General features: G+C 45.2%; 1 protein-coding gene across 1 annotated transcript in view; it reads left to right on the top strand.

The window, feature by feature from the left end:
- The window catches only part of cd109 (CD109 molecule), a 265250-nt gene extending 253133 nt beyond the window's left edge, over positions 1 to 12117 (top strand). Inside the window, exons 32-33 of the mRNA XM_063054966.1 lie at positions 6406 to 6508; positions 9882 to 12117. Of these exons, the coding sequence (XP_062911036.1) occupies positions 6406 to 6508; positions 9882 to 10075 (297 nt within the window). The 3' untranslated portion in view covers positions 10076 to 12117. The remainder of the gene's footprint in view (positions 1 to 6405; positions 6509 to 9881) is intronic.
- The last annotated feature ends 2924 nt before the right edge of the window (positions 12118 to 15041 follow it).

Below are 15041 nucleotides of genomic sequence, written 5' to 3'. Positions count from 1 at the left end.
GTCTCTCTCTCTCCCGCCTTCTGCCCCAAAACCCCGCACATACAGTATCTTCAAATACACCAAAAACATAACAACTATCCCAATTGGTTCGTAACATATTCTTATCACATCCTAACCCAAAACAAGCTGCTAGCGCAAGAACTTTCTCAGCGTTTAACATAACAAAAAAGCATTCCCAAGCATAACATAACAAAGAAACCATTTTAACTAGCCTATGCAGTAACATAAAAGACAAAACCCCCTTACACACACAACACACACGCAAGGATGTGCTGGGAGCAGCCCGTAGGTGTCGCCATGCTTCTGGCTCTCCCATAGTATGATCACATTATTGCAACAGTGCATCGAGGTAGTACAAAGGAAAGCAAGAACAGAATGCAGAATGAAGTTCTCTTTAGTTGCAGAGAAAGTGCAATGCAGACAGACGATAAGCTAAATGATAATGATGAGGTAGACTGTGAGATCAAGAATCTACCTGATTGTACTAGGGGAACATTCAGTAGTCTTATAACATTGGGGTAGAAGCCATCCTCGAGGCTGCTGATATATGCTTTCAGGCTTTTGTAGCTTCTGCCCGATGGAAGAAGAGGAGAAGAGAGAATGTCCGGGCGTGGTTGGAGTCTTTGATTATGGCGACTACTTTACCAAGGCAGTGAGAAGTGTAGACAGAGTCCATGGTTGGTTTCCTTGATGATCTGGAATGAGGAAGGGAGAAACCTGCAGCGTAGTGGTTAGCACAACGCTCAGCAGTAGCAGCAACCCAGGTTCAATTCCCACCTCAGCCTGTAAGGAGTTTGTATATTCTCTCTGTGACCACGTGGGTTTCCTCAGTTCTCCCCCCACGGTCCATTGGCGTACTGGTTAGTACGTTGCTTGGTCACTATAAATTGTCTTGTGACTAGGCTAGGATTAAGACAGGGGATTGGTGGGTGGTGTGGTGCGCGCTGTAGCTCAATAAATAAATCCACCCATATGGTTAGGAAAGGTTTAGGTGGATGTGGGCCAAGCACGGGCAAATGGGACAAGCTTACCAAGCACAAAATGCTGGAGGAACTCAACAGGTGAGGCAAGATCTACTAAGAGGAATAAGCAGTCAATGTTTCAGACAGAAACTTCTCATACTCTCCATAGGTGTTGAGTGAACCATCGAATTCCTCCAGCATTTTGTACTTGTTGCCTTGGATTTCCAGCCTGTGCAGAATCTCTTGTGTCTGGGACTAGCTTAGATAGACATCTTAGTCAGCATGGACAAGTTGGACCAAAGGGTTTATTCCTGTGCTGAATGTTCCTGCAACTCTGTCTGGAGAGGATAATGTGTGAGTCAAAGGATTCCCCCTGTGTTTTTGATCTGCCAACCAGCCTGAACTTGTGTCTCCAAAGGCCAATTAACTCTTTGTGTCTCCTGGGGACAACCTCTCCAAATGTTCATCGCGACCACCTGTTAAGCTGCACAGGTTCAGACAATCGCTTTAACCCTTCACAGCATGGTAGCGTAGTGATTAGCACAAACAACACCTTACAGTACAGGTGATCCGGGTTCAATTCCCACTGCTGCCCGTAAGGATTTATATGTCCTCACCATGACTGCATGGGTTTCCTTCAGGTACGCGGGTTTCCTCCAAGTATTCTGGTTTCCTCCCACAGTCGAAAGATGTACCAGTTGGTAGGTTAATTGGTCAATGTAAATTGTCTCGTGATTAGGCGAGGATTAAATCAGAGAATTGCTGGACTGCACGGCTCAAAGGGCCTATTCTCTGCTACATCACAACAAATAAATAAAATAAAATTGTCAACTGCAATAATATGTTAGTAAGCCCAACAGCTCTTTGGTATGTAACACTTTCCTTCTTATGTATGCAGCCTTCTTCATATTCTGAGACCATGACCCCTGGGTCTAGACTCAAGGGAACATTCTCCATACATCCAGCCTTTTGAGCTGTGTAAAAATGTCATAAGTTTCTATGGGTCCAAAGTAGACATTGTGGTAGATTCATCATAGAGCCATGTATTCATTGAGTCATAAAGCAACATAACACAAAGATAGACCCTTTCTAGGTGTGCCCCCAGCTAGTCCCAATTTCCTGCATTCAGCCAATATTGCTGTACGCCATGCCCCTCCACGCAGCCTCCAAACCAAAGGTGTAGCCGTGGGCTCTTGTATAGGTCCTTTTTATTGGCTACGTGGAACAGTCTATGTTCCAAGACTATAACTGTGTCACTCCCCAATGTTTCCTCTGTTACACTGACATCTGCATTAGTGCTGTTTACCCTGTCAATTCTTGACACCACACTCCCCTTTCTTGATCTCTCTGTCTTTAACTCTGGAGACAGTTTATCTACTGATATCTTTTATAAAACCCACAAATTCTCACAGCTACCTGGACTGTACCTCTTTCCGCCCTGTCAGTCATTAAAAATGCCATCCCCTTCTCTCAATTCCTCTGTCTCTGCTGCATCTGCTCTCAGGATGAAGCTTTTCATTCCAGAACTAATGAGGTGTTCTCCTTCTTAAAAGAAAGGGGCTTTCCTTCCTCCACCATCAACACTGCCCTCACCTGTATCTATTCCATTTCGTGAATGTCTGCATTCACCCACCCTCCCGACACCCCATCAGGGATATGGTTCTTCTCGTCCTCTCCTACTACCCCACTAGCCTCCATATCCAGCACATAATTTTCTATAACCTCCACCATCTCCAAAGGGATCCCACCACCTAACACCTCTCTCCCTCCCCCCAACATTTTGCTTTCTGCATGTGACTCCCTTATCCATTTATCCCTCCCCACTGATCTCCCTCCTGGTACTTACCCTTACAAGCAGAACAAACGCTACACCTGCTCCTACACCTCCTATCTCAGTACCAGTCAGGGCTCCAAACAGCCCTTCCAGGTGAGATGACACTTCACCTGTCAGTCTGTTGGGGCCATCTACTGTAACCAGTGCTCCCAGTGTGGCCTCCTGTATATCGATGAGACCAGATGTAGATTGGGAGATCACTTTGCCAAGCACCTACGTTCCATCCACCAGGAAAAGCGGGATCACCCGGTGTACACCCGCTTCACTTCTACTTCCCATTTCCATTCCGACGTGTCAGTGCATATGGCCTCCTCTACTATCACAATGAAGCCATGCTCATGTTAGAGGAGAAACACCTTATATTCCATCTGGCTAGCCTCCAACCTGATGGCATGAACATTGATTTTTCGAACTTCCAGTAATTGCTCCCCACCGTCCTCAAAATTCCCCCATCCCTATTTCCCTCTCTCACCTTATCTCCTTACCTGCCCATCACTTCCCTCTGGTGCTACTCCCCGTTCCCTTTCTCCCATGGACTTTAACCCTTTCCTATCAGATTCCCCCTTCTCCAACCCTTTATCTCTTTCACCAATCAACTTCCCAGTTCTTTACTTCACCTCTCCATCTCCCGGTTTCACTTATCACCTCCCACCTTCCTCCTCTCCCCCCACGTTCTTGCTCCGACTTCTCATCTTTTCTTCCAGTCCTGATGAAAGGGTGTGACCCAAAACATCGACTGGTTACTCTCTTTCCATAGATGCTGTCTGGCCTCCAGCATTTTGTGTGCATTGCTTGGATTTCCAGCATCTGCAGATTTTCCTGTGTTTATGCCCTCTATTGTTGTTCTTCCCTATCCCATGGAAAAGACTGTAAACTTAACCGCCTTATCTGCGTGTCTCCTGATTTTAAACATTTCTGTAAAACCACCTCTCATTCTCCTACATTCCCAGGAATAAAGTCCTAGCCTGGCCAATCTCCCCCCATGACTCAGTCCCTCCGGAATCATTGTCTTACATAGTGTGAAATTTTTATATAAGGGAGTGATAATGACCATTCTTATAAGTTGTCTCTACACTCATTCTCGTTCAGTTTTATTTTTCTTAAACAGGGTGACCAAAGCTGTACATGGTAAACAGGACAGATATCAATATGATTGAAAGAGTAGAGATTACATTTACAATGATCTTGCTGGGACTTGGAGGACCTGAGACTTAGGGATATAGGTTCAATCGGTTTGGACTTTATTCCCTGGAGAGTAAGAGAATGAGGAGAGACTTGATAGATAAATGCAAGCAGGCTTTTTCCACTGAGCCTGGGTGAGACTGGAACTGGAGGTCATGGGTTCAGGGTAAAATGTGAAATATGTAAGGAAAATCTAAAGGGGATCTTCTTTATTCAGAGGGTGGTGAGAATATGCAATGTGCTGTCAGTGGACATGCTGAATGTGGATTTGATTGCAGCTTTTAAGAAAGTTTTGTGTAAGTACATGGATGGGAGGGGTGTGAAGGGCTAAGGTCCAGGTGCAGGTTGATGGGACTAGTTTGGCATGGACTAGATGGGCCAAAGGACCTGTTTCTGTGTGGTCTGTGACTCCACACCGAGAGTGGCCTCACCAATGAGCTGGACAACTACACCGTAAAATCCCACCTCCTATACGCTTATGCATTAACTTTGCAGGATCATAGCAGGCTTCAATTGCACACGATTTCAAAAGCTCAGATTCATTGACATAATTGGAACCAGATTTCAGAAACACAGCATAAGGAAGCACATTGTGCCTTGAAAGAATTTCCTTCTTGTTAAGAACACGAGAACTATCCTGCTATTCTGGTCAGTATTTATTCCTTAACCAGCCTCATGAAAATAGATCCCTCACTCATTTAACACACATAAGAGTTGCTGGTGAACGCCGCAGACCAGGCAGCATCTATAGGAAGAGGTACAGTCGACGTTTCGGGCTGAGACCCTTCGTCAGGACTAACTGAAAGAAGAGCTAGTAAGAGATTTGAAAGTGGGAGGGGGAGGGGGAGATCTGAAATGATAGGAGAAGATCGGAGGGGGAGGGATGAAGCTAAACGCTGGAAAATTGAGTGGCAAAAGGGATTAGATTAGAATAGATTAGATTATGAGGACACTAAGTCCTCGTTTATTGTCATTTAGTAATGCATGCATTAAGAAATGATACAATGTTCCTCCAGTACGATATCACAGAAACACAAGACAGACCAAGACTGACAAAAACCACATAATTATGACATATAGTTACAACAGTGCAAAGCAATACAGTAATTTGATAAAGAGCAGACCATGGGCACGGTAAAAAGTCTCAAAGTCCCAATAGCCCATCATCTCACACAGACGGTAGAAGGGAGAAACTCTCCCTGCCATGAACCTCCAGCGCTGCCAACTTGCCAGTGCAGCACCCTGGAAGCACCCGACCACAGCCGACTCTGAGTCCGTCCGAAAACTTCGAGCCTCCGACCAGCCCTCCGACACTGAGCACCGAGCACCATCTCTATCGAACGCTTCGACCCCGGCCCCAGCCGCCAAGCAACAGGCAAAGCTGAGGATTCACGGCCTTCCCATCTGGAGATTTCGGATCACACAGCAGCGGCGGCAGCGAAATAGGCATTTCAGAAGTTTCACCAGATGTTCCTCCGTGCTTCTCACGTCCGTCTCCATGAAATCAGGATTGTGCACGGCATCCTACATAACAAATAACAGATATTCATTCCAGAGTGGCCGCTGCATGCTGTGTCGCACTGCCATCTTCTCTTCTGAGTCCTTGAAATAATTCCACGTCCCATTCCCATTCTGATATGTCTTCCATGGCCTCCTCTACTGTCAAGATGAAGCCACACTCAGGTTGGAGGAACAACACCTTATATTCCACCTGGGTAGCTTCCAACCTGATGTCATGAAAATTGACTTCTCTAACTTCCGTTAATGCCCCACCTCCCCTTCATACCCCATCCGTTATTTATTTATTATTATTATATATATCTTTTTCTCTCTCTTTTTCTCCCTCTGTCCCTCTCACTATACCCCTTGCCCATCCTCTGGGATTCCCCCCTCCCCCTTTCCTTCTCCCTGGGCCTCCCGTCCCATGATTCTCTCATATCCCTTTTGCCAATCAACTGTCCAGCTCTTGGCTCCATCCCTCCCCCTCCTGTCTTCTCCTATCAATTTGGATCTCCCCCTCCCCCTCCGACTTTCAAATCTTTTACTAACTCTTCTTTCAGTTAGTCCTGACGAAGGGTCTCGGCCCGAAACGTCGACTGTATCTCTTCCTATAGACGTTGCCTGGCCTGCTGCGTTCATCGGCAATTTTTATGTGTGTTGCTTGAAATTCCAGCATCTGCAGATTTCCTCGTGTGTGCCCTCGCTCATTTAGTTCTCTGTAGGACCAGGCTGCACCCAAATTGGCCATATCCTCCCACAACACACACTGGTGACTGCACATCAAAGAGTGGTAACTGTCTTTCAAGCACTTTGAATTTTGTGTCATGTAAAGCCTGAAGGAAGAATCCTGTCTCTCTTCGTGTTTCTTGTCTTTTTTGGAAAATGCTTAGAAGCATTTGTAAAGAGACATGTCTTTGTTTTTAACAGCTGAATGAAACAAAAGTCTGTGTGACCATCCCAGTAGTAAGATCTTCCAAGGTAGCGAATGCCCAGGATGCTGTGGTGAGCATCTTTGATTATTATGAGCCAGGTAAGGTGTTTATTTTTCCATATTCCGTTGGGTTACTCTCTTACCTCTTCTCCTTACCTGCCTATCACCTCCCTCTGGTTCCCTTCCTCTTGCCCTCTCTCCTATGGTCCACTGTCCTCTCCTATCAGATTCCCTCTTATCCAGCCCTTTACCTCTTCCACCTATCACCCCCTCCCCCACCTGGTCCACCTATCAGCTGGCAGATTGAACTCCTTCTCCTCCCTCACCTTCTTATTCCGCCTTCTTCCTCCTTCCTTTCCGGTCCTGAAGAAGGCTCTCAGCCCAAAACATCAACAGTTTATTCCTCTCCATAGATGCTGCCTGACCTGCTGAGATCCTCCAGCACTTTGTGTGTATTAATTTATCTGCCTCCTTTTGGGTGTGAGTATTTATGTAGTGACATTCCAAACTCAGGGCCAGAATGTGCTGTCATCTCCAGACAATTGTGCTTTGAGGGAGCAGTCATAGTCATAGTGATAGTCATGCTTTATTGATCCTGAGGGATATTGGGTTTCGTTACAGTTGCACCAACCAAGAATAGAGTATAAATATAGCAATAAAGTGAAGTAATTGGATTGTGACTGATTAATTGAGCTACATAGAAGTCCATTCTCCACCTTCCCCCACCCCCACAACCAACCTCACTGTGATTTATCAGAGATGCCATCTCAAGACTCAAGTAGAATCTGTTTTTTGTTTGGTATAAAATAGACAGTTCCAATGAACTGAGGAGTACAGACTTTCCCTGCAGGAGGTTGATAGGGACACCATAGGACATAGGAGCAGAATTGGACCTTCCAGGCCATCACAACTGCTTTTGCCATTGCTGATTTATTAACCCTCTCATCCCCATTCTCCTCCCTTCTCCCTGTAACCCTTGACATCCTTACTGATCAAGAAACTCTCAAAATCTGCTCTATATAGACCCACTGACCTGACCATCACAGGCAGCTAAGGCAATAAATTCCAGATTCACCACCTTCTGCCTACCTTCTTCCTCATCTCTGTTCTAAATGGACCTCCTTCTACTTTGATGCTGTACCCTCTGGTCCGAGACTCCCCCACTAGAAGAAACATCCCCTCCACATCCACTCTATTTAGGTATTACAATATTCGATAGGTTTCAATGAGATCCCCCCTCATTCTTGTAAACTCTAGCGAGTACAGGCCCTGAGCCATCAAATGCTCCTCATACGTTAACCCATTTATTCCCAGGATCATTCTTGTAACCCCCCCCGGGCCCTCTCCAACACCAGCACATCCTTTCTTTGATATGGGTCCCAAAACTGCTCGCAGTACTCCAAGTGGGGCCTGATCTATGTGTTGTTTGCAATCTGCAGATTAGTTGGGGGCAGGGGGGTGGTGGCCAGCAAACATCGCCACGTATTCTGCCACCAACACAGCATGCCAACAATGTTTTGACAAGGTGTTGCACATGTCACTCCTTAACAAGATAAGAGCCCATGATATTCCAGAAAAGGTGCTAGCATGGACAGGAGATTCGCTGACTGGCAGAAGGCAAAGAATGAAAATAAATGTGACCTATTCTGGTTGGCTGCCGGTGACTAACGGTGTTCTGCAGGTATTGGTATTGGTACTGCTTCTTTTTACAAAATAGCTCAGTGATTTGCATGATAGAATTGACAGCTTGGTGGTCAAGTTTGCAAATGATACAAAGACAGGTGGAGGGGCAGATAGTGTTAAGGAAGCAGAACGGCTGCAGAAGTACATGGACAGATTGGGAAAATGGGCAAAGAAGAGTCAGGTGGAACACGCCATCAGGAAGTGTACGGTCATGCACTTCGATAGTATGAATAAAGACGTAGACTATTTTCAAAATGGGGAGAACATTCAAAAATCAGAGGTACAAAGAGACTTGGGAGTCCTTGTGCAGGATTCCCTGAAGGTTAATTTGCAGGCTGAGTCTGTGGTGAGGAAGGCAAATGCAATGTTAGCATTCATTTCAAGAGGACTAGAACATAAAAGCAAGGATGTTATTCTGAAGTTTTATAAGGTATTGGTGAGACCACTCTTGGAGTATTCTGATGTTTTCTAAGGTATTGGTCAGGCCATTATTGGAGTATTGTGAGCAGTTTTGGGCCCCTTATCTAAGAAGGGATGTGCTGGCAATGGAGAGGGTCTAAAGGTATTTCACGAGAATGATTACGGAAATGAAAGAGTTAACATTGAGAGTGTTTGATGGCTCTGGGCCTGTATTCACTGAAGTTTAGAAGATTGAGAAGAATCTCATTGAAACCTATTAAATATTGAAAGCCTGGATAAAGTGGATGTGGAAAGGATGTTTCTCATAGTGAGGGAGTCTAGGACCAGAAGGCATAGCTTCAGAATAATGGGACGTCAACTTGAAACTGTGACGTTTTGTGGGCAGTTTACCATAAGACATAGGAGCAGAATTAAGCCATTTGGCCTATCGAGTCTGCTCTGCCATTTCATCATGGCTGATCCATTTTGCTTTCAGCTCCACTCCCCTGCCTTCGCCCCTATCCCTTCATAACTAATCAAGAATCTATCAACCTCTGTCTTAATTATATCCAATGACTTGGCCTCCACAGGTGCCTGTGAGAAAAAATTCCACAAATTCACTACTCTCTGGCTAAAGAAATTCCTCCTCATCTCATTCCAAATGGATGTTTCTGTATTCTGAGGCTGTGCCCTCTGGTCTTAGACTGCCCCACCATTGGAAAGATCCTCTCCACCTCCACTCTCTCAAAGCCTTTCACCATTCGTGAGGTCTTAATGAGAACTCCCCCATCCTCCCCCCACCAATTCTTCTGAATTCCAGTAAGTACAGGCCCAGAGCCATCAAATGCTTTTCATATGGTAAGCTTTTCAATCCCGGAATCATTTTTTGTAAACCTCCTTTGAATTCTCTCCAATGTCCCCACATCCTTTCTTAGATAAGAGGCCCAAACTGCTCACAGTGCTCTAAGTGAGGCCTCACCAGTGCTTTATAAAGCCTCAGCATTACATCCTTGTTTTTATATTCTAGTTCCCTGAAAGTTTCCCACAAAACTTCTAGATATAGTTCTTTTGAATGGCTATTGATACAATCTGCAACCTATAATTTCACTTTGAGTTAATATTTATTACTGACTTTCTTACTTATTTATTTGTCTGGTTGTTTGTTTCTGTGCTAATTTATTATTTATTTGTTTATTGTTATTTTGTTATTTTTTTATATTTGCACATTCACTGTCCATCTTTTGCATGTGTTGGTTTTAAATTGATTCTATTGCATTTCTTAGTATCTACTGTGCATGACCACAAGAAAATTATACTCTGGGTAGTAAATGGTGAAATATATGCACTTTGTTAATAAATTTACATTGGACTTTGAACTTTTGTTCCACAGGACAAAAAACAGTGAAGACGTACAACTCGGAAGTGATGTCCAGAACCAATTTCTGCACCCTCTGCAGTTCCGACTGCGTGGCGTGCCACCCCACCTACGACTTCCCGTCCACGAATGCAGCGAGCGTGCCGACTCGAGGAGGCCAAGTTGCACTCTCGCTGTGCCTCGTTAGCATTTATCTTGGTTTGACTTAATTACACGCTCCAAGTCAACCGTAGAGCTTCGTGGTCCTGGGGAATTAATTGTTATTTTGTTTGAAGGTGGTTTAAGGCCGAAACATATTTGAATCAGGCTTAGCAACTACTGTATCCTTAATGCTGCTTTTAAAATAGTCCTTGCTGACTTTCTTTTTCATGTTTATCTGTTGTTTGTGGATATAATGAGGTATTTGTTCTGTCCGTGTTTCTGCTCCAACCACCCTACAACATCAGAGTCACAACTGGTTTTGGTTAAGCTCACCATGAACTACCTGTGTTCCAGATTGCAGAGGAAGTGAGAGCATCCAATGTCCTGAATTTACAACCACCATTATAGCAGCATTAAAACCACTGGAACAATTTTTGGATTGGCCTGCAGGCTGTTTTTCCTTCTGAAAGCACGATATGTTTCGAAATCTGCAAAGGGAAACAAACCCTTGGTGTTATATGTGCGTGTCTGTGGTGCGTGATGCATGCGTCAGATTATAGATGTTTGTGATATAGTGAAGGTGGCAAAGATTACAGGGAGAAGGCAGGAGAATAGGGTTGAGAGGGATAATAAGTCAGCCATGATGGAATGGTAGAGCAGACAATGGGCTGAATAGCTGAATTCTGCTCCTATGTCTTATGTTATTTTTGTCATATCTTTAAACACATCTTAAAATGTGTGTGTGTGTATGTGTGCGTGTGCGTGTGTGTGTGTGTGTGTGTGTGAGTGTATGTGTACTTGTGTGTGTGTGTGTGTGTGTGTGTGTATGTGTTTGTGTGTGTGTGGCTGTGTGCTTATGTGTGTGTGTGTGTGTGTGTGAGATTGTGTGCTTGTGTGTGTGTGTGAGTGTATGTGTACTTGTGTGTGTGTGTGTGTGTGAGTGTGCTTGTGTGTGCGTGTGTGTGTATGTGTTTGTGTGCACATCTGACATCTGATTGTAAAAAGTCAAAGTAAATGTATAATCAAAGAATGTTTATACTACCTTGAGGTTCACTTTCTTCCAGGCATTTATAGGTTCAGGGTGAGAGGTCAAATATTTAAATGGAACAGGAGCTTCTTCACTCTGGGTGGTGAGAGTGTGGAATGAGCGGCCATCACAAGTGGTGGATGTGGGTTTGATTTGAAAGTCTAAGAGAGATTTGGATGGGTAGATGGATGGCTGGGGATGGAGAGCTTTAGTTCAGGTGCAGGTCGATGGGACGAGGCAGAATAATAGATCAGCATGGACTAGATGGGCCAAAGGGCCTGTTTCTGAGCTGTAGTGCTCTGTGGATCTACAGTTTCTCAGTAGCAGGTGCTGACTATGCCAGTCAGGTTTAATCTAGTTCTGTACTAATACCAGTTATTTTCAGGTGCACATGTATTGGTTCCCTCTGAGGAAAGTATGCACGCAGGTTACCAGGTGTCCAGAGATAATTTTAATTCTCACAAGCTCTGGATGCAGTAAAATTTGGCAGTACTACAGTTCACAGAGGCTTTAGACAAAACAAGAGATTTTTTGCCCCATTGTGCCTTAAGCAGCTCTTGGAGCTCCATGGATAATCTCACTCTATCCTCACAGAAAACACTGGAGGAACTCAGTATGGAGTCGATGTTTCAGGCCGAGACTCGCCATCAGGACTCGGTCAGGAGTGCTGACTATTCATTCCCCTGCACTGATGCTCCCTGACCTGCTGAGTTTCTGCAGTGTTGAGTGTTTGCTCAAATCTTCCAGCATCTGCAGAATCTCTTGTACTTCAAAATTCGAAGTATGTATACCATATTCAACCTTGAGACTGATCTTCTTTCAGGCAGCTACTAAACAAAGAAACACAACAATCCATGAAAAGCCCCTCACCACAAAAACCATCATATACCCAATGTGTGGAAAAAAAAGCAAATCACGCAAATGGGTAAAAAAAGAGTAAACGAGTAACATGACCTGCAGAGTCCCCGAAAGTGAGTTCACAGTCACAGGGACAGTTCAGCGCTGAGCTAAGTGAAACCGGTCTGGGAGTTCGATGCCTGCAGGCCACTGCTTCTCTTTCTTCTCTCCCCCCACCACCCCCCCACATACACACACACAACTATACAGTATATACACACGTCACTAGGTCTGTAGTTTCCCCACTGGAGAGTGGGCTAAGCGAGCTAGGACGTTCCTCACCGGAGCAAAGGAGGATGAGAGGTGGCTTGCTAGAGGTGTACAAGATGATTAAGTGGACAGCCAGAGACATTTTTTTCCCCCCAGGGCAGAAATGGCCAATACGAGGGGGCATAACTGGAAGGTGATTGACAGAAAGTGTGGGAGGATGTCAGAGGTAAGTTCTTTTACACTGCGAGCAGTGAGTGCCAAGTGTAGTGGTAGACACAATACATTAGGGAAATTGAAGAAGCTCTTAGATAGACACATGGATGACAGAGAAACAGAGGGCTATGTAGGAGGGAAGGGTTAGATTGATCTTAGAGTAGGTTAAATAGTCAGCACATCATCGTGGGTTGAGGGGCCTGTACTGTGCTGAAATGCTTGTTGTTCTCTGTACAATAATGTCAAGCCTGTTCCCTTTAGACGAAGCTGGTAATGCAAATTAAATAGCAAGACTGCCTTTTCTGTTAAGCTTCCCCAATCATTCTTGCCTAACTGCTCTTAAGTCAAGGGCTACAAAATAAATTGGTGCAGTAAACTGAGCAGTTGTTTCAGTATTTATTTATTTATTTATTGAGATACAGCGCGGAACCAGCCCTTCAAGTCTCACCGCCCAGCAACCCACCGATTTAGCCCTGGCCTAACCATGGGATGATTTACAATGACCAATTAACCTGCCAATCGGTAGGTCTTTGGACTGTGGGAGGAAACCGGAGCACCCAGAGGACACCCACATGATCACTGGAAGAACATGCAAACAGAGGATGCCGAAATTCAACTCTGAACCCCAATGCCCCGAGCTGTAATAGCGGGGCACTAATACACCACCGTGAACTCTGAACCCCAATGCCCCGAGCTGTAATAGCGGGGCACTAATACACCACCGTGAACTCTGAACCCCAATGCCCTGAGCTGTAATAGCGGGGCACTAATACACCACCGTGAACTCTGAACCCCAATGCCCTGAGCTGTAATAGCGGGGCACTAATACACCACCGTGAACTCTGAACCCCAATGCCCCGAGCTGTAATAGCGGGGCACTAATACACCACCGTGAACTCTGAACCCCAATGCCCCGAGCTGTAATAGCGGGGCACTAATACACCACCGTGAACTCTGAACCCCAATGCCCCGAGCTGTAATAGCGGGGCACTAATACACCACCGTGAACTCTGAACCCCAATGCCCCGAGCTGTAATAGCGGGGCACTAATACACCACCGTGGTGCCCCAGTACATTATTGTCGCATGTATTGAGGTGGCATGAGAAACCTGTCCAGCACACCATTCATACAGATCATTTCATTACAACCATGCACTGAGGTAAGGCAACACAACATGAAACAATAACCTAATCGTAGGAGCAGATTTAGCCCATTTGACTCATTGAGTCCACTCCACCATCCTCCCCGTATCCCTTCATGCCCTGACCAATCAAGAATCTATAAACCTCTGCGTACTTTTAAGGCAGAGGTTGATAGATTCTTGATAAGTCAGGGCACGAAGGGATATGGGGAGAAGGCAGGAGACTGGAGCTGAGAAGGAGAATGGATTGGCCATGGTGAAATGCCGGAGCAGACGTGATGGGCCAAGTGACCTAATTCTGCTCCTGTATCTTATGGCCTCAAGGTCTATTTCATCATGGCTGACCCACTTCCCTCTCAAACTCCTTCTCCTGCCTTCTCCCTGTAATCTTTGATGCCCCAACAAATCAAGAAGCTCCAAGCTCCGCTTTAAATATACTCAATGACTTGCCTCCACTGCTGTCTGTGGCAATGAATTTCACAGACTCACCACCTGCTGTCCTGAGGAAATTCCTCCTCATCTCCGTTCTAAATGGACATTCTTCTATACTCCTACTCTACTTCTAGACTTATTCCACAATTGGAAACATCCTCTACCTGTCCACCCTGAGACTTTCAGTTTATCTAGGTTTCAATGAGATTACATGCTCTTTCTTCTAAACGCTAACGAGGACAGGCCCAGAGCCCTCAAATGCCCCTCATACATTAACCCTTTTATTGCCAGGATCATTCTCTGGACCCTCTCCAATGCTAGCACGTCCATTCTTTGGTAAGGGGCTGAAAACCATTCACAATACTCCAAGTATGGTCTGAATAAAGCCTCAGGTTGAAGTGCTTCACCACGTTTTACCACATGTACCACATTTTAAATTAGTTTATTTATTTAGTGATACCGCGTGGAGTAGGCCCTTCCAGCTCTTCAAGACAGCCCGCCCCAATGACACCACAATCCTGGTCAACCCTAACCTAATCATGGGACAGATCTACAACTTACCCAGTCCGTCTCTGGACTGTGGGAAGGAAACCAGAGGACCCAGAGAAAACCGATGCATTCCACAGGGAGGACGTACAGAACGGTGCTGGAATTGAACTCTGAACTCCGAATGCTCCGAGTTTTGACAGCGTCGCGCTAACCGCTATGCTCTTTACCTCATTTTCCCACATGTTGAAGTGCTTCCAAAATCCATGCCTGAAAGGTTGGCTTGGGTTATTGGACCACGGCTTCTGGCTCATCAAACGGAAATAGCTGGTCAGGATCTGAATCAGAGTCAAGTGTAATATTACCGGCATGTGTCGTGTCATGAAGCTGAAAGCTGCAGGTGTTGGAAATGTGAAATAAATACAGAAAGTGCCGATACAATGGCATCTGTGTGGTGAGAAACAGTTTGCAGGTCAATGACCTTTCATTACTGTGGCAACTTCTACTTTGAAGCAGGCACACTCGACAACTTCATGCCCAAAGGAACAACTTTATTTCGAACGTCAAAACCGATATGTATATACAGAGGCTTTCACAACCCGTACAGCTTGGCAGAAACGCTATATA

The sequence above is a fragment of the Mobula hypostoma genome, chromosome 8 (genome assembly GCF_963921235.1).
Source record: "Mobula hypostoma chromosome 8, sMobHyp1.1, whole genome shotgun sequence".
Classification (NCBI taxonomy): domain Eukaryota; kingdom Metazoa; phylum Chordata; class Chondrichthyes; order Myliobatiformes; family Myliobatidae; genus Mobula; species Mobula hypostoma.
The sequence above is the reverse complement of the archived record's forward strand: the minus strand, read 5'-3'. Positions and strand labels throughout refer to the sequence as shown.